The sequence below is a fragment of the Psilocybe cubensis genome, chromosome 2 (assembly GCF_017499595.1).
Source record: "Psilocybe cubensis strain MGC-MH-2018 chromosome 2, whole genome shotgun sequence".
NCBI lineage: Eukaryota > Fungi > Basidiomycota > Agaricomycetes > Agaricales > Agrocybaceae > Psilocybe > Psilocybe cubensis.
The window spans coordinates 979,254-1,002,978 of record NC_063000.1 but is presented as its reverse complement, the minus strand read 5'-3'; the positions used below and the strand labels follow the sequence as shown (position 1 = coordinate 1,002,978).

General features: G+C 48.1%; 7 protein-coding genes across 7 annotated transcripts; 3 read left to right on the top strand and 4 right to left on the bottom strand.

The window, feature by feature from the left end:
• Positions 1-886: 886 nt before the first annotated feature.
• Positions 887-2,187, top strand: JR316_0001818 (uncharacterized protein; the record flags this gene model as incomplete). The annotated part of the gene is made up of 2 exons (XM_047887618.1): positions 887-1,260; positions 1,476-2,187. The coding sequence occupies 2 exons, from the start codon at positions 887-889 to the stop codon at positions 2,185-2,187; spliced, it is 1,086 nt and encodes a 361-aa protein (XP_047752541.1).
• A 576-nt stretch (positions 2,188-2,763) lies between these two features.
• On the bottom strand, positions 2,764-4,384 carry JR316_0001817 (WSC domain-containing protein; the record flags this gene model as incomplete). Its single annotated transcript, XM_047887617.1, has 6 exons — positions 2,764-3,233; positions 3,345-3,490; positions 3,620-3,815; positions 3,913-4,055; positions 4,146-4,255; positions 4,334-4,384. 6 exons carry the CDS (start codon positions 4,382-4,384, stop codon positions 2,764-2,766), a joined length of 1,116 nt encoding a protein of 371 aa, XP_047752540.1.
• Positions 4,385-6,225: 1,841 nt separating this feature from the next.
• JR316_0001816 (WSC domain-containing protein) lies at positions 6,226-7,551 on the bottom strand (the record flags this gene model as incomplete). Its single annotated transcript, XM_047887616.1, has 7 exons — positions 6,226-6,334; positions 6,388-6,478; positions 6,598-6,740; positions 6,842-7,037; positions 7,100-7,242; positions 7,325-7,431; positions 7,492-7,551. The coding sequence occupies 7 exons, from the start codon at positions 7,549-7,551 to the stop codon at positions 6,226-6,228; spliced, it is 849 nt and encodes a 282-aa protein (XP_047752539.1).
• A 6,010-nt stretch (positions 7,552-13,561) lies between these two features.
• JR316_0001815 (uncharacterized protein) lies at positions 13,562-17,317 on the top strand (the record flags this gene model as incomplete). The annotated part of the gene is made up of 1 exon (XM_047887615.1): positions 13,562-17,317. The coding sequence occupies one exon, from the start codon at positions 13,562-13,564 to the stop codon at positions 17,315-17,317; it is 3,756 nt and encodes a 1,251-aa protein (XP_047752538.1).
• A 1,127-nt stretch (positions 17,318-18,444) lies between these two features.
• Positions 18,445-20,142, bottom strand: JR316_0001814 (uncharacterized protein; the record flags this gene model as incomplete). The annotated part of the gene is made up of 1 exon (XM_047887614.1): positions 18,445-20,142. The coding sequence occupies one exon, from the start codon at positions 20,140-20,142 to the stop codon at positions 18,445-18,447; it is 1,698 nt and encodes a 565-aa protein (XP_047752537.1).
• Positions 20,143-21,076: 934 nt separating this feature from the next.
• Positions 21,077-21,701, bottom strand: JR316_0001813 (uncharacterized protein; the record flags this gene model as incomplete). The annotated part of the gene is made up of 4 exons (XM_047887613.1): positions 21,077-21,189; positions 21,247-21,501; positions 21,555-21,636; positions 21,699-21,701. 4 exons carry the CDS (start codon positions 21,699-21,701, stop codon positions 21,077-21,079), a joined length of 453 nt encoding a protein of 150 aa, XP_047752536.1.
• A 312-nt stretch (positions 21,702-22,013) lies between these two features.
• JR316_0001812 (type I protein arginine N-methyltransferase Rmt1) lies at positions 22,014-23,588 on the top strand (the record flags this gene model as incomplete). Its single annotated transcript, XM_047887612.1, has 10 exons — positions 22,014-22,099; positions 22,157-22,182; positions 22,235-22,401; positions 22,454-22,517; positions 22,579-22,809; positions 22,874-22,989; positions 23,048-23,126; positions 23,182-23,281; positions 23,342-23,506; positions 23,576-23,588. 10 exons carry the CDS (start codon positions 22,014-22,016, stop codon positions 23,586-23,588), a joined length of 1,047 nt encoding a protein of 348 aa, XP_047752535.1.
• Positions 23,589-23,725: the final 137 nt, after the last annotated feature.

Here is a 23,725-nt window from a genome sequence, read left to right as displayed (position 1 = left end):
GTCCAAATATGCGCTCGGACTATCCATGGCTATGTTTGCCCGTCATTCCGCTGGCAGCGGTTTCTAGTCCGTTCTGTCCATGTCATCACTTCACTCCCTATACTTACTTGCCTGGATACATACAATTTTTGTAATCTAGACGTGTGATCCAGCGATATCCGGCTGTCTCATTAGCTTCACCGCCATCTAGCCTACAGCTAGCATGCAGCTAACCCGGGTCGTGTCGACAGCCAATGACCAATGACTCGCCATGTCGTACTTAGATTCATGAATCATACTGATGCCGTATGGTATGACTATGGGAAGCACACGTGAACAAAAGAGAATAGTCAGTTCCGGGACGTACACGGACACCCCGCTGTGGGGAAAACCACAACGGGTCCCGCGTTGCCACAGTTTTTCCGAAGAGTGTGAGTGTGCACTGTGCGTTGTGCGGGCTTTTTTGACTCGAATTTGACAAGCACTTGCAATTGTTGGTGGGACATCCATACTTATTGCGCATGTGTATAAAAGTAGAAAGAAAGATCTGCGTGGCATTCCACGAGTGGGGCCCAGTCGAGAGTTCTAAATTTCTAAATCTACCACCCGGCTTTGATGTCACCCATGAATGAACGGATGGAACAATTTCATCCTTCAATTACCACGGGAAAAAATGTGCACTGATTCCTGGCACATCCCCGAAGTCGACGTAGAGATAGAGATGAAAGAGACGGCAAACCATGACCTAGGGGAATCGCGTCCCTGAATACCATCACGTGCTGCGCCATCCTCCGTTTTTCGACGACCTTGCGACTCGGCGAGTTGGATTGCATCTAACCACCTTTCTCAGGTCCAAAATCCCATTTTCACGCCTCCAGACGCGTTGAATCACCTCAAAATATCCAAAATGCTTCGGTGCACACGGACACCCCTCCCAAACCGACTCCTCCAATCCCTCCCCCGACGACACCTCTCATCCACGCCCACACCCAAAGCTAAAGCTAAAGCCAAGTCATCTCCCCCCAAAACCACGCCTCCCACGCCCACAAATTCCAAACCCAAACCCAATTCCCAACCCAAACCCAAAGCAAAATCGCGTCCCGGACCCACACCCGTACCCCCACCCACTGCCCCTACGGGCCCACACTCCCAACTCCAAACACCCTTATCAAACCTCGCGAACCGCGCATTCGTCATCGAATCCCGCGTCCCATTCTGGCAGGCCAAGTTCCGCGCGCCACAGTCGACGCCTGTGGTGCTGTGTATCGTCGGGTTCGCAGTGTGCGTTCTATTTTCTTCTTTGCTTTCTTCACTTTCTTTTTCTTTTTTTCTTTTTTTTCTCTTTATTTTTGAAGAAAATAGGATGTTTTTGCCGGTTGGTCGGGTCAGTCATACGCGCATTATTGACATGACGGTGGTGTAGCACTCGTTAAAAACAAAACTTAACAATCCCAAAACTCACAATACTAATTCTCCTTCCTTCCACACACACACAGGAGCTCACTCTACTTCTCCTCAACCGCCATCCCCCCACCCCCACCCCCTCCAAACTCCTCACAATCCACAGAAGATCCCCCCTCCTCCTCACTCACATCAACCCTAACCTCCCCAATCCGCTTCATCCTCCGCCCCATCTTCGCCTCCCCCTCCGAGCGGGACGCCGCACAGGACAACTGGCGGTACTACGCCGGGATCGCAACGGGCGGCGCCGCGCTCGTGTTGGCGCTGTGCACGCATATGGTTGGGGCTAGGTATGTGCGGTATATGGCTGTTGTCCCGCCTAAACCGGGTATGGGGGCGGTGGGGAGTGCAGGGAAAGTGGGAGCAGGGAAGAAGGGAACGGGCACAGCGAGTATAGAGATATACTCCGCATTCCGACGTCATCCCATCTCGTGCCCTATCTCCCAAACCACACTGATCTCCCCACTTCTCGACCCGTCCTCTCCCTCTCCCTCCTCCTCCTCCTCCTCCTCCTCCTCCCTTACCTCCACCCCAAAACCAACAACAACAACAACCGGACGCCCAACCCTCCGCACAATCCGCATCCAAGGCCCGCCCTCCTCCCCGCGCAGGCTCGGGTGGGGTCTATGCATGTACACCGGAGGAGCGCGCGTGAATGGCGCGGTGTTGACGCAGTATGAGACGGTCGAGCTTTTGGAGAGGGTGTGGGTGGATAATGGGGGCAGGATCGATGTTGGGAGGGAGTAGTGTAGATGTAGAGTGATGGTGTGGTGGGTGTTGGGTGTTGGGTGTTTTATCCGTGTTAGAATGTTTAATTGGGAGGTGTCCCGAGTCCCGAGAATGATAATGATAATATCATGATCCAGTGATCCAGTGATCCAGTGATCCAGTAATCCAGGGATCAGGGACCAGAACTGAGTTGGGTTCAAACGCGAGTGTCATGTGGCATCACCTACAACTTTCGCGATGGGCGCTTAGCTCCCAGGACTTGGCGCTTATGTATATAATGCACTGTGCCAGTGTCATGGCCATGGCCGGCTTGGGCCTGAGGATGGCTATGGCTATCCGTCTAGGTCAAGCACTCAGTACTCGTACTCACCGCTCACCGACTTTCCTTTCCCGTATTATAACTATTATAAATATTTATACCCCAACAACACTCTGCAATCATAGCTTTCACAATTGAAATAGATTGGTGCTACTACCCAGGTCCCAAAGTATACACATTCAATTTTAATTGCCCTTAACTGCTACCTTGATTCAATCGTGCTGGTACTCATGCTAATATCTAATGGAAGCTTGAAGTGCTTCTTAATGAAGTACTTATGATGTAGTGATACTGCTAATGCTTGTAAAGTTAGGTCTGTGCGGTGGGACACCTGACGTTGGCGTGCCTGGTGCGATTGATGTGGCGCTACTAGCGCTGGCACTGGCACTGGTAGATGTCGGGCTGGAGGTGTCGACTGTCGTCGTACCGGTAGACAGACTAGAAGCAGGAGCCGACGATTCAGAGCTGGTAGTGGCAGCAGTAGTAGCAGCAGAAACACTGCTAATAGCAATAACACTCGTAGAAGCAGAAGCGGAAGATGAAACAGACACACAGACGCCCGTCGCCGCGGGGCTGACCGGCGTCAGCTGCGTCGCCTCTCCAGGTGGCGGTAGCGGGACAGTGTACATCGACAGCCTCTTGGGCGCGCCGCAGAGTTCAGTGGGATCTGCGTCGCATGCAAGCGAGCATTCTTCTATTGGGGCGATGATCAAGCCTAGCGGGACGTCGATGTCGTTGCTGCACCCTGTCGTACATGGGGGGTTTGAGTTTAGTTTGATTACTTGGGTGATCATCGATGAAGATAACGATGAAGATGAAGAGGGGAGGGGAAAGGGACGAAGGACGAAGGACGTACAGCACTCGCGGCCGATTTCCATACCGGCCATTGTGAACCCCCTCTCAAGGCACGTTGACGTGCACAGCTCAGCTGTGACGCCATCCGGAAGATCCTCCATACTGAGCGGCGTAGACAGCGTCCTGATGTCCGTCCCATCTGTATCCCTATTCATCATATAAAAAAAACACAGTTAGTTACTGGTATAAGCGCCGTGGTTGAATTTTTAATTGACTGAAAGTCAAAATCGAAATGCAAAATCGAAATGGAGAAGGGAAATTATAATAACTACATACCTTAAACATCCAGCAAAGACGAACTCGCCAATGGTGGCTTTATGCGTAGGGAGCGGGCCCACGCCCTCATTGGTGTTTTGGTATACACTAAGAAGAAGCTCGCCGCCACATACAAGCGTGCTATCTCCCGTACACGGGAGATTGCATATTGTCTCGTTGACTTGAATAGGTATACCTTGGATGCTGAAGTCGCAGACTAAACCCACCAAAAAAGAAAAAAAAAACAGGTGAATTAAAGTGAAAGTGAAGTCTAAGTCAATGATCGTTCGCTGCTGGTGTAAAAAAAGGCTTACAGCATTGATCACCGTGTTCGATCCCAGCGAAATTAAATGGCGTGCTAGAGTTCCCCCCACAGAATGCAGTGCAAAGCGCCGGACTCATATTCGTTTCGTCGGCAAAGGACTGTCCTATCAGAACCGTGCCGTGATTCACATCTCTAGTTTCCATTATGTTTTTTTTTGTATTCAGTTTCAGGTTTTGTTATAAATTCTCAACTACGCAGGAAATTGTAAGATTTGATACGTACGAGAAGCAACCGACAAAGGTCCATCCTGGAAGTGCATCGTTGGGGTTAGCTGAGGTAGTATCACTTTGCCTTTTATTCCACTCTGACGGGCGTGCGGCTGTTATAGTACCCTATTTAATGCATTGATACATGCAGATTAACACAATAAAAACATCAAAGGCCAGTGGAGTGTTCAAAAGAGAGCTTACCGAGATGAACGCGACGAGTACTAGAAGTCTTTCGAGTGATACCAAAGGCATTATTGAGAAGCAATTTGAACGATTGAATCGGAAATGATTTCCTGTGGGATGGGGGTAGACTCATCAGCTTTTTATACCTCATTAACAAGCCAATAATTCTCAAATCCATCGAATGCTGATCGCTAAAGTCTGAAGATATGCAACTTTCAACTTTCAACTTTCAAGCATAGGATATTTGTGGCGTTGTGTTCAATGTATCTTCAGAAGAAGCTCTGATGCCATTTCTCCGAGGAAAGATCCGAGATGTGTGTTCAGCTGTAAGTAAGTGAAATCTGAGCTCAGTTGAACGATCAAAAGATGACGATACGATGGGAAAAGAGGCTTTGATTCTCACTGCCATGCTATTATGATGGACATTGAATGGATTAATACTTGAGCGCTCCGGAAAAAACACTGGTGTGTAGAAGGTCTTCAGACGTATTGGTGTACTCTAACCACCCATCTTGCTTGTATCGACAATTTAACGCAGATAAGGATAGTTGGATATTAAATATTATCCAGTGTACAAGATTAAATGAACTGACAATTTAAATACAGCTCTGAGAAAGATTTATTATCTTCACATTTGCATCCGCGCAGCGCTTTTTGTTTTTTTTGCAAGTTGATGCAATAGCAATAGCAATATCACAAGAATAACCAGAAAATCAAATTGTATTTAGTTGAGAAACCAGAACTTGTCCGACCTGGAAACCCGGTACGTCGTACGAAGCATGATCAAGTAATTTTGGAAGTAGATTTTTTTGAAGACGTGATGCTCTGGCTTTGCTAGGATTTCAGGCCTACATATAAGTATCTCGATGATATACAAGTTACACCGTGATGCCCGTGCGATGATGATTCAACAAAGTGAGAACTATTAGAGTCGTGAAAAATATATATACATTACATGCGTATTTGATGATGTTCCTGAATACGTGTTCCACAAATAAGCTTGTATTTTGATTCTATGATTTCTTGAGTACTATAGTTGCTTGTGTCTGCTTCTGAATGCTTTTAGATTTGATTTCTCCGTAAACCCCGTTGCATATACTATTGTGGTTATATCGATTTGGAACCAGAGTTGTAACTCAGAAAAACTCAACTATGCATTACCGTAAGTGGTGGAGGGAAAGAAAATAGGGGCTAGGAATTGACAAACTTCAAATTCAGTCCCGGCAATGGCCGTGCGGCGTTCAATTGTGTACTCAAAGGATATATTTTGGCTACAAAGACGACAAACAAAATTACTGGAGAATCAAGCTATATGTATCCTTAAACATTCACCTAGACATTTATGATGATCCAAACATAGGTCAAGGTAGCTGCATTACGACTGGATTGGACCTATTGAAAATGATTTGCCGAGATGAGCCGTGTTCTCACGATGTAACGGCAATCGCGGCCATCAATTTAACTTCGCGCGCAAAAAGAAATTGGAAAATAAAGCTTGAACTCGAAAAGGCGGCTTCGCCGCAATTACCTGCCATAGGAGAACTGTGTTTTACTGTTGTGTATATATTACATATAATAATTATGTTACTCCAGAATACTTGCCCATGGCAGATAACAAAGTTGATTTTGAATAATATGTGTTGAGCCTGAGTATGTTAAAGAAATACCCCCTTTAAAACAAATCAATGCTAAAGTAAAACATCATGTGCTAATAAGAATTCCACCAATATATTACAATCTGGGTTTTGGGGGGGGAGATAACACAACTCTAGACGCTCATAATTTTTGGCACTTATGATACACTGCCAGTGCTATTAGGTCTTCCCGGTGGGACCCCTGATGTTGGACTACCTACAGTGGTGGTGATGGTGTTACTAGCAGATGAGGAGGTAGAGTGAGCTGATGAGCTACTAGTCGTAGGTAAGCTGGTAGTAGATGCAGAGGCACTGCTTCCACTGCTGGTAGAGGTAGCCAGACATGCGCCGGTTGCCGACGGGTTGATGGGTATCAATGGCGTTGCTGATCCCGGAAACGGAATTGTATATAGCGACAACCTGTTTGGGGCACCGCACAGCTCGGTGGGGTCCGCGTCGCATGCGCGCGAGCATTCTTCGAGTGGGGCAACGATTAGGCCTAGCGCAACGTTGAACTTGCTGTCACACCCTGTAAACAACGGGTTTAATTGCTCAGGTCAGAAACATGCATTGCAATATACCATGCTAGTATAGAGAAGGCGAAGGGACAATGGGAAAGGAAGAAGATTAAAAAAGACTGTGACGTACAGCACTCGTGGCCAAATTCCAAACCGGCTTTTGTAAATCCGTTCTCGAGACAGGTTACTGTGCAACTCTCGGCGGTTACTCCATCAGATATATCAACTGTAAGAGGTGTAGAGAGCGTCCGAACTGTAGTCCCATCTGCATCCCTACGATACAAAAGAAACATAAAGATAGGCACCAAAGTCAATCAGTTAGTGATGGTTCAAGTTCAGAGTATTGATTGGGACTCAATATCAATGATAATTACTTCAAACATCCTGCAAATTCGAAAGCACCGACTGTGGCTTTGTTTGTAGGGAGTGGGCCTACACCCTCGTTGTTGTTCTGGTATATACTCACCAACAGGGGGCCGCCGCAGGTAAGCGTGCTGTCTCCTGCACATGCCACGTTGCACAATGTGTCGTTCACCTGGAGCGGCGCACCTTGGATATTGAAATCGCAAACTAAAATCACGAAAAGAAACGTCAACTTGAAGCTGGTGCGAATTGCTTGTCAACGAACGCACAGCATTGGTTGCCAAGTTCAGTCCCGGCAAAGTTTAATGGAGTGCTGAAGTTCCCACAGAACTCCATGCACAGAGCTGGTGTCATGTTGGTTTCGTCAATGAGGGAGTGTTCCTGGAGAGTTGGGGCAGCGCCATTGGCATCTCTGATATTATTGTTTTTGTTAGCGTTTTTAAACTTCACTAAGAAGGGCGAGTAGCAATTCATAAGATGATACCAGAACTTACGTGAAGCAACCGACAAAGGTCCATCCTGGAAGGGCAGTGTTGGGGTTTACTGTAATATTGGTGCTCCGCCTTTGATCCCAGTTCGACGAGAGTGTAGCTGTTGTCCTCTGTTCTTGCACATGAAAATTAACAAATGAAATGATAAGAACCATTAGCGTAGAACTCACAGTTATACTTGCTGAGATGGATGCAGCAAGCAGAAGTCCTGGTACTACTGAAGCCACCATTAATAGGCAGAAATGCGCGGGTAAGTTGGCATCGAGAGGTTGAGGTAGGCTCTTCTTTATATTTTTTCTCTGTGCCAGTAACACAAAATTGATGCTGGCGAGTCGGAATTGGCATTTGCACAAGGCGGTGGTGATAGCTATTGTTGGTAGAGCTTTAAGACCTTAGGCCTTAAGATTACTTCTGCGCCATCAAGGAGAATTAAAGATATCCGGCCAAGCGCATGTGTTGTTTTGTTATCTATTCTATGCTTCGATTTCTCCAATTTAAGAGGCGTCCAGCGGTCAGTGAGAACTAAACCTAGTTGAGCGATCAGGAAATGAGATTATGAAAGAGCAAAATTGATAACATTACAGTACAGATTAAGTTCATTTTTGACATGTAACACGTTGCCGTAGAGAAAATCTGCAGAAAATTATGTATTATCTAGAGAGATTACACTGTGTTATTAGTAGCGTCAATATGACGAAGGTCAGCTCAGCTGGATAGTCATCAGTTCATTCCCATTTGCATCCGTGCGTGAGTGTGATTATCTGACATCATAAACCACCATGAATTGAATTGCAATTGACAGAGCGCTCACTGACCTGGATTTCCGGCGCGGAAGTAAATTTAGAAGTATGTCAGGCCTATAAGAGGTATGCCACGTCAGTGACATCTGTGCCATGGAGGTGGACGATAATAAAACAAAGTGAGCTGCTATGTTTTGATCAATTAATTATATGATGCGATTTCTAAACATATTGTTCTCATCTTGATTCGCATTTTCGACACTATGATTTCTTGAGTGCCCTTCCGAGTCTCATGATCTTGCATACGCTTTCAGACGATGTCACCATCAAAGTTCATTCAATTAACTGATGCTTACCGACCCCCAGTTTCTCGATTTTGTGTGAACAATCTTCTCTAGTTGTCTCCAAAATTTATCGCTTACCTGTGTAAGGCCTCTGGAGGACCATTGCTTCGATTTCACTTAGTCTTTGGACATATTTGGACGTCTCTTTCAAAGTAGACACCACAAAAACGAAGGCCAACCTAAACCATGGACAATCTAATAGCCAACGTGCCTATCGTCCAAGTTGGTGCATTCGCTAGTAGTAGAACGCTTGTCGACCGTCAAAAAAAATTGACGGACCGTTGAATTCTGATTCTTCGGCGACGATCGTTTACCGAAGGAAATGTAGGGGTTTTGATTGTAGAGCAGTATTGAAGCGGATAAAGAAGAAAATCAATACAGCTCCATGCAAGACGCGTTCATTTTCTATTCTAATAGACGCGCGGAAAAGGCGGCCACAGAAAAGGTGTCGACATTTATGACGCGCCAAGTCGGGTATAATATGAAAGGATCGACACGTACGAACTACGAAGGGTCAGCATTTCGAAGCTTTTCATTGTACGTAAAACGTTCGTTGTAGGAATGATACATAGGGATGCAAAGGAGGTCAATGTACAAGGTTATTAGGGACGCCTTGGGACGCCATCAGGCCTCAGGGCATATTTTGAGGCATCGGGCGAGTACTCAGATAATCATGCGATGATTGCTGTGATATTGGATGATTTTAATGACCCCTAAATGTGTCTAGGGTGCGCAAGGTAGACCATGCCGATAGATATTACTTCATAAGTATGCAAATTATGACACCTCTGAAGAATTTAGGATGATAACTGATGATAGCCATGTGACGCTACCTGCGAAGGAGTTTCGACGAGATGAATTAAGAAGGGACAATCAAGGAAGAGTTTCGGTATGGCGATCATGCGAATATGGAGGTGAGCGAGGCTAACGTGGACTCTCTAGAGAGTACTTTGAAGCCAGCATTCTAGGCTGATCAGTCGATATGGGGTCCTGGAATGTGATTCGAAGTGTAGGTCATGAGATGGGGTGCAACTTTTCCTCGAGTCGAATGATAACAACGTATTATTTGAGAACTCAAAGTGAACCTCAGGGCTCAGGGACACATTACGAAAAGCATACATTATCAATTTGAACATATCTAATACCTTGAGCCTTTCGTACAGATACTATCACCTTTATTGGGAATATCCGCTCTTATTTAACTGTAGCAGACAGACGTACCTGGGCACTTATTAACATCACCGCATTCTAGCATCGTAGGAAAATAGTGACGTGCGTCGACGTCAGCATGTAGAGTCGAGCAATTTTTGAGCGGCTTTGGATTTATGGCTGCTGAGAACGGGACACGGCACATGGAAGGGACATGTAGCAGTCTATTGCCGAGAACAGGGCGCATGATGTTCCTGTTGTTAGTGTTATGTAAATGTGAGTTCATTAGATTGGGTGGTGGGGAATGAGTGGAGTGTGTGAGGCTTACATTATGAGGGACTCGGATGTCTAATTTGCGGTGAGTGAGCATCTGTATGGCTCTGCGATTGCGTGCTTATACTCACTCCAGCCTGTCCTAGGCCCGTTTTGAGTCCCGACACGTACGGCGGAGACCTAGGTGTAACAGGGGTTATGGAAATGGGGGGCTTCCACTTCACTTCGAATCTTTCTGTCTGTGGCTAGGCCAGTAATGTCGTTAGAAAGAATCTGAGAAGAGAGTCAGCTGTTCATTTCTTCACAAATATGAGGGGTTTAGACGTGAGCTTCGGCGGTGTGCGTTATCTGTTTGTTTGTACGGGGAACGATTGCGAACAGGCTAACTATTCGCTCGTCCTTGAGCCGGATTTTGTTGTTCGTAAAGTAAGTGATTGTGGCGTTGAACCCAAGGTCGGTATCGCATCGAGGAGATGCGCCGCCGAGCGTTGTCGTGGTTTCCAAGCAATTAGTGGCAAACTCGTGGTATTTTGTATGTCCGAGACTCTCCTTCGTGCCCTGTCATCAAGATCATGTTGAGCTGTCCAGGTCTCCTGTTCCGATGACGATGCCACGATGTGTTGCCAGGATGTCAGTCATCGAGTGTTCAATGGCCTTTTTTGTTACTTTTCGTTCGTGGCGAAAGTCGGGATGATGCGCCCGGGGCTTAAACGGGATATGCATATGGGCTAGTGGTTGAGAGCGGCGCTCCCGCTGTATGTTTTGACGTAGACGTACTGCACACAGCAGAATAGGGGCGCAAACGGCCAATCCGGGAACCCGCGGGGGAGTGATCTGCGCCCGGGCCAGTTCGAACATCGAAGCACAGTCCAGATAAGACTCTCCAACTTCCCGATATAGAAGTGTCGTTTCCTCGGATGGTGAGCAGGTATATTAGCAATGGCAGATGCGGTTTTTAGCGTCTTTTTCGCGCCGTTCTCTCTTTTCAATTTCGTTTTCGTTTGCGTCCGTGTCTTACATGGCCTCCCCCACGTCGTTGGCCTCGACAGCGACAACGATAACGACGACGGCGGCGAGATTGATAGCAGCAACGCCCGCCACCGTCACGAGTGCAAGCCCCTTGTTCAATGTCATTTTTTTCCTTGGTCCCCTCTTATCACTGGTCTTCGCTGTGCTCGCCGTGTCACGTCGCCCTCGCCCGAATCGTATTCCCAGTGGTCATAGAAGTGGGAACAGTCCCACTACGCGGCGTCAAGCACATATCGCATACGCGTATTTTGCGCTACTAGCGCTCCTCAGCACGCTCGCGGGCGCGCTGCCTTTTATCCAGGCGGGCACTAGCACTGCATCCAAGGTCGAAGCCGTCGTACAAGGTTTACTTTCATTTTCATGTAAGTATATGCGCGTTTTTCTCGAAGAAACGCAATCACTTACGCTATTACTGTAATCAGTGGGGCTTCCAGCCCTTCATCTCCCAACATACTACGACAGCCACAGCGACAACGGTGACGACAGCAACAGTGTACCCTCAAAGTTGAGCACCAGAAGAATATTCGAAACGCTGTACAGCAGCATTCTCGTAATAACTCTAACAGGCGGTCAGTCCTTTCTCCATCATCATCTTTCTGTCTATTCCTGTCCTGACATCCAAACGGCGCTTAATTAAACCATTTATCAATAAATGGAAACCGACCTAAAAAAATGCGCATATAGCCACCTTGACCGCCCTCCTGCAACAGTTGCTGCCCTCTTCTTCCGCTGCCGCCCCCATTGAACAGGGACACCCGCTGTACCTCCTCCCCCACGCGCTATACCTCCTCTATACACTCCTTGCCCTCCGCCGTATCGCCTGTGTTCTTTTCCGGCTTTTGTACCCTGCTTCACCTTCATTCTTTTCATCTTCGTGTTTTTCTTCTTTTCTCCACTCAGCTTCATCGTCGTCATCAAGAATTCGAAGGGGACTCGCGAGATCGACGAGCAGAAGGCCGATCACTATACACATCTCGACGCAGCGCACGTCGGTACCGTTTAGCGAGTCCACTTCTTCTTCTTCACCCACTTCCCCATCGTCCGCTATATCATTTCAGTGCCCAATAGCCGAGACCGAGCAACAACCGGGAGGTGCCATCGAGCTCGCGCTGCCAAAGCGGAAGCACAAAGACACTCGGAGCCGTCTTATTGACACTGCCAACCGCAGCGTGCTATATCAAGACAAGGTCAAGAGGAGCGCGGGCTGCTTGGGTTCAGATTCAAATTTAATAGCCATCAATAAACATCGTCACCGGTATCGCCAAAAGAAGTCGTCATCGACGTCGACGTCGAGCAGTATCGATTCGACCAGTACAACTTCGACTGTGACTGCCTTTGACCAACAGCAAGGCAGGGATTTTGTAGCGAATACTCCAACTAGCACGACTGTAACTCCTGGGCTTCGTTGCTCGACGCCACCGCTATCTTCCTATCCTTTTATTGCTCCTCCGCGTGCGGCACACACTGCAACATCTGGCACATCACTAGACACCGCCTCAATCCCACTTCTTGCGCCCGCCAGGATCAGTAATAGCCATAAGCGAGTCTATTCGTTACCACTGCCAATAATCGACAACAACGTCTCTACATCGACTGACAGTACAGAAGGGTCGCCAGGTATACCCTTGGGTGTATCATCAATAGTCTCTGTTGGCGATCAACCAGATTTGCACCTTGAAGACTGGGGCGAAAGCTGTGATAGGAACGTGTCTTCGCGCATATCTAGCTCGTCGCGGTTGGCGTACAGTCATACAACCAGAAATTTGCTTGTCACTTTGGCTGCCGTACAGGTGGTTTTGATTGTTGGATACGCCTGTGGACTTGGAGAAAATATTTCACCGAGGTGAGCCTCTTTTGATAAAGTAGAAGTCGTATGTGCGCGATATGATGAGCTAATACACGAGCTTTTTATTTGAACTGTCGCTTGCGTCTAGTGGGGCATCGCATTCGCCACTGAGAATCATTCAAACCCTGTGTATTGCTTTTGCTGTGATAGGAACGATGGCCGCCTATCTTTGTACGTCATCCTGTCTTCTTTGATTATTTCATTTTTTGTTTCGATTTTTCTTTGCTATCTTCATCGTCGTCGTTTTGCTTTCTCGGAGATTTTGCGTTGAAGTCACATTTGTGTTATTGCCACCGTTTCGGAGGCTTTGCTTGTTCTATCCCCTTCCCCCAAGTCACATTTTGCCGCTCGAGGATGGACGGAATTTCGCCGGCATTGGCATAAGGGGTCTGCCGTGATCCACATTTATTCTGGAGCGTGGGGAAATGAACTATGGGAATGGGGTGTTCGTTTTTTTCATGTGCCCTTTCGAAGCTACTATGGCCGGTACCATTTGGTGTTGGCTTAGTATCTGATTTTGGGAGTGTGGCAACTCCTCACTGGTGCCTTGGAGGCGAAGTGGCAAAAAGAGGTGCCATCTAGTCATGGGAATTGGGAAATCAGTGTGTCGGAAAAGGAAGTTGGGCCATGTTTATAGGGCAATACGTGCTGGTCTGCACCTTCTTCTTGTCCGAATTTAAATGGTGGCATTTTAATGGAGCATCAATGAGGTTTTAAAGTTATTGAGAAGGGGGAGGATTTTTTTCTTTTCAGTTCTGGCCCCCGTCGTTCTTGAGCCCCTTCGTCGTTTTGACCTGTAACTTGCGATACCTTATTCTGCCTTTTCCTCCTTCATCTTCGCTCGTCTAATTCATATAGCATGCTGAAAAATTCGGTCATATTCCCAACAGTGCATGCGTATAACACCCACATTTCACCATCTCGTTCCCGATCCGCTGCAAAATCCAAGTCAAAATCCAAATCGGACCCGACCTCTGCGTCTACTCCGCTCGTAACCTACAGTACCCAACACACCAGCCACCATTACAACTACAACCACAGTAGCACGACGACGACGAATGGAGTTGGCATCACCACGACCTCATCTGCTTCTGTGATACAGATTGCGGAGACGAATCCGCGCCCAGTGTTGATTCAGCTGGCACCACCACCTCCGCCCCGGACGAGAAGGAAGAGAGTGGATGCGTTTGCAGCTGAACCTGGACCTGGAACGTCCATGCCCATCCGTGAGCGGAGTAGAACGGACGTCCCTCGTTCTGTGTCGATTTCTGTGTCGGGAACGACGACGACATCTAGGTTTGGTGATCCGAGCGTCAGGTACTCCAGCGAGGGAGATAGGATCGGATTGGGAGATGCATTGGATGGCTTGGATGCTTATTCGTATTCCAATCCGAATTCGTACACATATCAGCATCAGCAACACCCGGGTTACGATGAAACGACGTTCAACGATGTGCAAAATTCTGCTGCGGCTTACAATGCTAGGAGGATTAGCCAACCTATCACGCTGACATATGAGCCACCTGTGATGTCCGGTGGGCTTTCCATGCTCGAAACAACCGAAACGGAAGGAGAGGCCCATGAAGATGAGGAAGATGAAGATTTTGAGGATGTTATGGAGGAAGATGATATGGCAGGCCACGAAGATGGAGGAATCAGAGTGGGGATGTATATGGAGGATTTGGAAGGGGACCTGGCTTTGGAAGATGAAATGCAGAAAGCGCTGTCGCGGTCGAGTTCGATGGCAACGTCCATGTCGGGACTGAGCACCGGACGACGAAGAGGACATGCGCGAACGCACAGTATGACGAAGCGTCACGTCGCTGCAACTGGCGGAACTAGCGGCACCAAAGCGGCATCGAACAAGCCGAAATCGAGTACGAAATCGAAGCCAAAGTCCAAGTCGTCGAAGGCTAAGAAGGCGGCGGCGGAGGACCCGGGGATGTATATCCGCAAGCGTGGGTCGATGCCTATTCCGCCCTCAGCAACGAAGAGGCTTTTTGGATTCGAATTCGGGTGGGAACATCATGCACAAGGGTCAGCGAATTCTCTTGGTGCTGCTGTGGGCAGAAGAGGAAGACGTCAGAGTGCGGGTGTTGTGAAGAAGGGGGACGATGTGGGGGAAAAGGGGGTTGAGAGAGGGCAAGAGTCAAGTTTTATGGACTTGCAAGGGACGGGAATAGGGGCGAATGCGAGCACGGCGGTGGCGGTGGCGGTGGGTGTAACGACTAGGAAGCTAAAGAGACATTCTACGCCAGCTGGGTCGATTTATGCGCGCTCGGTCATCGGTGGTGGTGTGAAGAGGAAGCAGGAAAAATGGGAAGAGGTGTTTGGCATTGGAACGCCTCAGGCTCCTTCTGTGGTCGCACCTACGATGGTGAAGATGGAGAAGGAGAACGGAGTGATAGCTGCAGGGATGAAGAAGTTGAAGAAGAAGAGGTCGCAGTCGGTGACGAGGCCTGATCATACCGACGATGTCAACCCTTCAGCACGGGCTGGAATCTTGCCTGATCTTCCTGTAGCAAAGACATCGAACTCAAGGTCTTCAGCGTTGCCGAATGGTATGAGCTCCAACTCTAATTTCAAGATTCCCGCCTCTCCTTCGGGACCTAGCACTTGCGATAGCGGATACGGAGATCACAGGAGCTCGAGACACGCCAACAGGGCGAGCTTAGGGAGCGGGTCGAGTATACGCAGAGGGTTGCAGTTGAAGAGAAGCTTCAAGTTGAGCGTAGGAAGGACGTTGGGTCCTGGGTTGACGCTTGCATCAGCGGGGGTGGGTGGGGGGGAGGAGTGGGAAGAGCACAGGAGGAAAGCAGATAGGGAGAGGGGGGACGCGGAGAGGAGGGAACGTCAATCAGATGAGACTATACCAACGGATGAAGATGCGGATGTTGATGTTGATGGAGAGATCAGATCCATCGCAGCTGCACGACTGGTCTCAGCGTCAATTGCGAGGGCGACGCCGGCTGCAACCATCGTCACTGCACCATCGTCTGCTGGCCTCAGTACTCCTTCACCCCCACCATCTGCCTACCAGGCTAAACCCAGGTCTTCGCCCATTGATATTGCGTACCCCACTTTGAGCAGCATGCAACAAGGTGCAGGCGCGGCTCGCCCAGTACTTCCAGCTATTGTCACTTCTCCTATCACCATTCCTATCCCTACACCTTCAGCTATTCCTTTCCCGCTCTCAGCTCCGGCATCGCGCAGACAGGGGAATGGATCCTCTCCTGACGCCCAATCTCCTAGCAGGCAACAGCCGCATACCAGTGCCAGCACGTGGATGCCCCATCCATTCGCCGATGCGATTGAGCAGCCAATGCCAAATGTGTCGAGCAGTAAATCATACATGACGTCCGCCTCAGACGGCCGCAGTGGAGCGAGCGTTGACGACGACGTTGTACAGCTCGAGCGTGAGATGGAAGAGATTAGGGGACGGAGAGGGAATGGTGCGAATGCGATGGATTCGCCTACGACTCAGCTGAGAGAGTTTGCGGAGATGGCGGCTGCCCAAGCTGGGGAGTCGATGTCAATTTGTGCACCCACTCCATCGCCAGGATTGAGCTCGAGTATGACGCCGAGTGTGACCAGCATGTTCGCACTTGCTCATGCGCAGGCACAGAATGCTGCTCCAGCTCCTCCGGCTCAGACACAACCTATGGACAAGGAGAAGGAAAAGGCCAAGATGAAGTTGTTTGGCGGCGGCCATTTCCAGAAACGCCTTGCGCTATCGTCACCTCCAGTGTCCAAATCGGACTGGGGACCCCAATCATCAGGAGCCGGGAATACTGGTTCGAGTGGTGGATTCCTGTACCGATTTCCGATGATCTTCCCTAACACTTTCGCTGGATCGCCGCCTGATTCGAGACCCGCAGTAAATGGAGGCGGAAACGCGCAAACTAATCACCCAGTTCCGCGACCGAGTACTCCTCGAGGTGGATCCACTCTGCGTCTATCGGCCATGGAAACAGTGCGGAGCACTTTCGCCATTGTTGGTGCGAGGATGAGCAATGCCACGTCGCGCATGAGCGTGACTAGCTCGACTGGGGCGTCGTTGAGAAATGGAGGAGGACATGGGTTCGGAGAAATGGTGTTGGAGGATATAGATGGAGATTTTATGGACCTCCGTGATCCGTTCGCGTCACCGCCACCGGCTTCGAATATAGCTACCGTCGCCATACCCTCGTCCTTGCAGGGTAGGAAGCATTCTGGGAAGGTTCCGCGCGGTGATGGAGATGTAGATCGGAACGTACTGGAGGAGGCTGACGCGCTGAAGAGGAAGATGAGCACGTGGGGGCGATTACCCATGCCTGCATCAACGTCAGCCGCTGGGAATGGGAGCTCGACGGTGTCTGGGACGGCTCACAAGAGGCACAGTTTCGTGAATGGACGGCCGGTTGTGCGTGTAGTGGGCAAACCTTCTTCTGGGCATCATAGGAAGCACAAAAAGGAGAAGAGGTCGCGCAAGGTGACCTTGCCTAGCATGTCGAGTGCGATGGGTCCGGTGAAGGTTGGCTCGCCGGAGGATGCGGATTTCGGTCTTGAAGAGGCACTTCTGTCGCAGAGGTTGTTGAACCGGCTGGATTCGGGCGATTGGGAGAGTCGGGTGTAGTGAGACAGGGGTTGCTTTTCCTTTCCGTTTGCTTTTCTGGGTACGGTTTGCAATGTTACGGTTATATTCATGGGTGAAGGAGCGGAGAGGGGTTTTTATTGATATTATATGTTATCTTTTTGGGTGAGTTGGCGTGTCCGTAAAAGCTGGTGGCCATCGTTTGCTGACCCCGTATGGTCTGTTTGGAAGAATAAAGCCCGGCAGAATCGGCGAAAAATACATCACATACCATCGCTCCTTTATTATAATCGCAAGAATCAAAGAAAATAATCAATCTACGCTCCTTTCCATGCACGGTTTCATGTCTTCTTTTTATCGGCTGCGACGCTCTCCTTTGCAATTATGCCTTTCAGTTTCTCCAGTTCATCATAGATCCACTCGATGATCATTGCGCTCTTGGTCTGGCTCCTCGAAGCTTTCTTTTGCTTGATCACGGTTCGACATGAAAGGGGTCGAGACGTTGTGTAAGAAGGAGGGGGAGAGAGGGGAAGGGAAGAAAGAATATATCTGACATGTTTCTGTTCCTTCGTTTGCCTAAATATGAAAATGAATTGTATAATCAGCTAGTACAGGTTAGAATTAATCGCGCGCGCTTTCGGTCGCCAATGTAATAGAGCCTGTGTACAATCAGATTTGGAATTCGTCCAGTGCTTTTTAAAACGTTGGCTATATTGAGCAGTTTCTGGGGATGTTCATTGACATTGGGACATGTATAAGATAGTAAACAGTAAACTCACCTTACTTATTCCTATTCTATATTTAATATCTGAGTACTGCTGAAGTCCGAAGGTAAAGGTGAACCTCGACGATGAATGGTAACGATGAAAGCGACCTTGCATTGAAACGCAGACCAACCGGAAAAGTTCGGCAAGGGATTGCGTCCAATCACGTGATGTATTTGCTCTTTAGCCCCTATACGCGGACGCGTCGCGTATGGAACCTGAAAGGACCTCAACGTTGTCATCTACAGTAGCTTCATTAGATTGAATGATACGGTACAAATGAAAACAAAAATTTGTGGCAAAGCATGGATTAAAATATTCTTATTTACTAAAAGCACTAAAAGGCTCCCGCCTATAGTAACAAGCAAGTAACGAGCAAAGAAAAGAAAAGAAAATCCCAACCCATCAACGCCAAACGCCCATCAGATCATCAGTATCATCAAGATCATTCAAGCCACAGCGTCCCGCATTCACTTTGAGTATAGAGTAACTGTCTTTATCTGATGTACGACTTTTCTCTATCACTGGTACAATTTCTCGAATTTGATTTATAACTTCCCCAGACAGAACGGGCGCATCAAAGATGATGAGGCGTTTCAGACCTGCGCCAATCGTCGACCTCAGCTTGACTGCATGATATATGACGCCTTGGTAAACGCGCATGCCGGTCGGGCATGTAATGTTCTTGAAGGATATAGCAACATCACGAAGGGAAGAGAAGGGAAGCGATTTGTTGTCCCCCTTGGATTCTGTATCGTTGTTGTCGACATGAGATTCGAGAACTGTCCATAGACCACGAGAGTTCGTCGTACAGAGATCAATAGATGCCAGTTTGGGAAGGGTGCCAAAGGTCGTTTTCCAGGTATTTGCTTTGACAACATTATAATCATGGAGCTTCAACGATTCCAGATGCTCCAACTTTAAAACGTTAAGCACATGAGAGTATATCATCTCTGGTGGATGGTAGGCATCTTCATGGTCCCAGCAAAATATGGTCTCCATGATAGGCGGTGTGTCTATCGCATGCAGAGTTTCCAGCAGGAGAACGGTTGGCCAGATTGCAATCTTGAATTCAGCTGGAGTGTAATTGGATAGCTCGAAAGTGCGGATATGCTTTCCTGTTCGCGCAAGGTGCGATGCATATGCGGAAAGGACAGGGGAGAAACGGTCAAAAGAAGTAGATAGCTCGTAGCAGTACAATTTAATGAATGCATCTGATGGAATGTCAAGTCCTTGAAGAATGAGCTCCAGTTGACACATTTGTACGCCCAAGCGCAGGATTTTGAGGTTGGGAAGGGCGACCCTTTGGAAGTGCGCGGGTAGTGGATGGATCTCGGGCAGTTCGGATGGACCGACGAAGTATTCGAAATCCAGCGATTCCAGATGAGGCACGTTTCGCAGAACATCGAAGAATGGTTCAACGCCCTTGTCGAGAAGGTTGTTCTGGTGGTCGCTGATGACGCGGATGTGGGTGAGGTTCCGTAACAGCTGAGAGGACTCTGTCCAGTTCAGATGGCAGTCCGTGAGTGACAGTCGTCGAAGCGAGGATAGATCGAGGTATTGGAAAAAGGTGCTATCCCGGAAACACAGTATGTCTGAATAGTCATCAAAATACATCTGCCCTCCAAATCTCAGAGTATGCAGGCGAGGTACTTGCCCTGCCGGGAGGGTGAGGTCGAGAAAAGGGGTAGCTTCCATATGATAGGCCTTGATTAAGTTCAGCTCTTGTATGCGCGAGAAATTTTCAAGGAGACCACCCAACGCCTTATAGGATGGATAATTCCTGACAGACGATGAACCCGTAAAATCAACAGTGGCGACGATTGACATGTCCTTGGACCTCTTTAGCATCTCCAGTGCCCAACCTTTAGAGTACATCGGGATATTGGTCCACAAGCACCGTGCCCTTATCCCGACCGCCCTCCAGTACCTGCAAACGTGCGTTATTTTGATCCATTCGAGCTGCTTGCCGTCCCAGTGTTCGATCTCGTCTGTAGCTTTCACCTCAATAAAGATGCTCGTTAGCACCTCTGCGGGAAATGACGCGATGAGGGATTCGGTTTGGAGTTCCTGTATACCCCCAGTTATCCGAGGCCCGGTCATTCTCCTACCACGAGGGTTCGACGGCTGCGATGGAGTGTAAGTGCTAGGAGAATGTTGAAAGGCAAAGCGCGCCACCTAATATTTAGTATCGGACAAGTAGCTCAAGGCGCACAACTGGGGTTAGTATTTGGACACAGAGTCAAACATGAGTTGAATGAGAGAACTAGGGGATGGCGACACACAATGAACTAGAGTGATTGGGGGCGGTTTAGAACAAGGTCGGGGTGAGGGTCCGCTTTGAACCTCCCGCCGCGCCCTTCCATCGTTACACGTGATGGCGATGCGTCAAACGAGCCGACCCTGGGCGCTGGACTCTGTATGTACGAGTCGGCGTACAGACCTAGGTACCAGCATCCTGTGAAAAGGGCAAAAGTGAAAATTCTTAGATCTGAAAATTGATAATTGTTCCACGCGACGCAAACGCGATGATTAAAACGCCCCGCAGACGTCCCAAAAAAGCCTCACGATAATGTGTAGTGATCGTGAGCCCTGCGGCTATTATCAGAGCATCAAGCGCCTACCAAAACCGCGTTATCAAATGTAGCAGAAAATCAAAAACATGACCATGAGCTCATTCCAAAATCTCCATAAATCTCAGTATCTCCCGGAGGCATAGAAGGGCAGACTGACAGGTACATATAAAAAATATCACAAATATAACTTACATACATTTTATCATTTGTCTTGAGTAATCGACCGCCTGCATGCTAAAACTGAAACACTAAAATACTTTGGGAACTAGTAACTCTGAGATACCAGTGTTTCTAACGATCAGCCAAAAAAGAAAAAATGTCCAATGTAATAGTCTCTGTTATAGCGGAAAATACAAGTAATTTACAAGGAAAACCCAATGTTACAAGATGAAAGCATAAATCCAGATATCAAGAGAGAAGCCGAGACAAAAATGCAGACGAGGGCAATATATGCGGCAAGACTAGCCACAAATACCGTCGTCAATTATGACGCCGCAGCGTTTGCACCGTATTCTCCTATCAAGGAGACAAAGGCCGATTCCGAGAGGGAACCAGAAAACGGCGGCCAGAATGCCTGATTCAGATGAATAAATCGCCTGTCATGATTCTTTAAAAACGACCGAAGACTCACCTAACAGTCCATAATGCGTCTCTGGGACGTGGCCTCCGGCCTGCAGACAGATCATCTCTGGATGCCCTGGCGGCAGCAGCGACACTACCTGCTCGCCTGTCATGGGATTGACATAGTTGTAAACCGTAGGCTGGGGTATATTCTGAGGTTGGGTGGTATATGATGGGCCAGGATACATGTTTGGCTGCAGAAGAGGTTGGTTCATGGTTGTCTTTGCATCTGGGGGATTTAGAAGAGGGGCATTCTCTCCGTCGTCTGCAAGTAAGCTTCAGCATTTAATCCATAGTTTGGCAGGTGATACAACGTACATGAACTCCCGCTCCCGCTCTCTGTTGCAATATCGTAAGAAGGAGGGTTCTCCGTAGGTGTTTGGGCTTTATCAGGGTTCTTCTATCAGGATTAGACGCTGGTAAGCCTGACGAAAAGCCAATTGCTGAGCAAGATAGACTTACCATGTCGTGGTTGTTGTTAGAGTTGACAATCATGGCTGCGGGGTATTTGTAACAAAATGGACAGAAAAGGTGCCGGTATAAGATGGCTGCGGAGAGGAACAGCGAACTGCCGTTGGCTGAAAAGAGCTGCGCCAATGGCTCGGAGGCAGTGCGCCAATGCACTGCACCTTCCAAATGAGGCAACCCCGGCAAAAGCACGTGAATGCTCGGCACGTGGGGATCGAACGCGTTCTTTTTATTTTTTTTTGACGGAGACGATCGTTGAACCTGTTCTTTGCTTTTCTCATCGATCTGTATCACTAAATCTTCTCAGTTATGTCTCCTTCAACTGTAAACGCGGGCCCATCGACAAAACCGCAGACAGATGTCCCTGATGCTCTTGATATGACCTCCAGGGATTAGTGCGTCCATCTACAACTCCTTCGCTAACTATTGGACTGACAGTTCAAATTTCATAGCTATGCCGATTCGTATGCCCACTTCGGTTCGTCATGCTCTTGAATGTTCTGAAATCATAGAGTTTATCTGTGCTTCAGGCATCCACGAAGAGATGTTGAAGGATTCCGTCCGAACGGGATCTTACCGTTCTGCCATCGTCAACAACGCCCACCTATTCAAGGGCAAGACCGTTTTGGATGTTGGATGTGGAACTGGAATTTTGAGCATGTTCGCTGCCAAGGCAGGAGCGAAGCATGTCGTTGGAGTGCGCTTTTTTCTGTCTGTCTATCTTGTCATGATATTCATCACAGGATTAGATCGACATGTCAAATATCATCGATCAAGCTCAAAAGATTATTGAAGCCAACGGCTTCAAAGATAGTGCGCAGTTGTATATTGTCATGGAATCTTCAGTTTTGCTCACTCTATCTATCTGCTTCAGCCATCACCCTCGTCAAAGGCAAACTCGAAGAAACCGAACTTCCAATCAAAGAATTCGATATCATCATTTCCGAATGGATGGGTTACTTCCTGCTTTACGAATCAATGCTCGATACCGTTCTGGACGCTCGTGACAAATATCTCAAGAAGGGTGGCCTTATCTTCCCTGACACCGCTACCCTTTACCTCGCTGCTATCGAAGACCAGGAATACAAAGAGGAAAAGATTAACTGTGCGTCGATTACGTTATATTTCCAACCCTCTATCCGAAGAAGCTCATCATGGCCACGCTTCAGTCTGGGACAACGTGTACGGCTTCGATTATTCATGTATCAAGGATATCGCCCTTCGCGAACCCCTTGTTGATACCGTGGAGTTGAAAGCTGTTGTTACGAACCCATGCCTAGTCAAGGTGAGCATCCTGAAATTCCTCCATCGTGTATAATCTCATCGATCCCTTGAAATCCTAGCACATTGACCTTTTGACTGCCAAAAAGGAAGATCTCACCTTCGAAACCGACTTCACCCTTACTTGCACCCGTGACGATTGTGAGTTCTGGTGGCAGCAACTTGTAAATATCCGCGTCTAACCATTTTGCTATAGATGTCCACGCCTTCTTGGCCTGGTTCGACATCTCGTTTGAATGCACCCACAAAAAAGTGAAATTCTCAACTGGTCCTCAAGCTCAATATACCCACTGGAAGTGAGTCATTTTACGTCTAACCATAACGTCACAGAATACACTCTGATCGTTTCTTTTAAGGCAAACCGTCTTCTACACCCCTTCCTCGATGACCGTGCACAGCGGCGACGAAATCAAAGGTCGTCTACAGTGTGCCCCTAACGCTCGCAATAACCGCGACCTCGACATTACCATCGCTTACAAAGCCGAGGGTGATGAAGAAGAAAAAGTTATCCAGTACAAAATGTTCGTGTTCTCTTCATGTTTTTGGCTCCTTCGTTTTTTTCCCGCACCCATTTTTTATTCTTTGTAAAGGAGCGTACGCTAATCAGTTGTCAGGTCATAATTGTATCACCCTCGCCGGCTTTTGATGGTTTCATCACTGTCATTATCCACTTCACCCACCAAAAATATCTTATATCAAATTCATCCACACCTACCATCCTCAACTATGGTTGTTGTTGG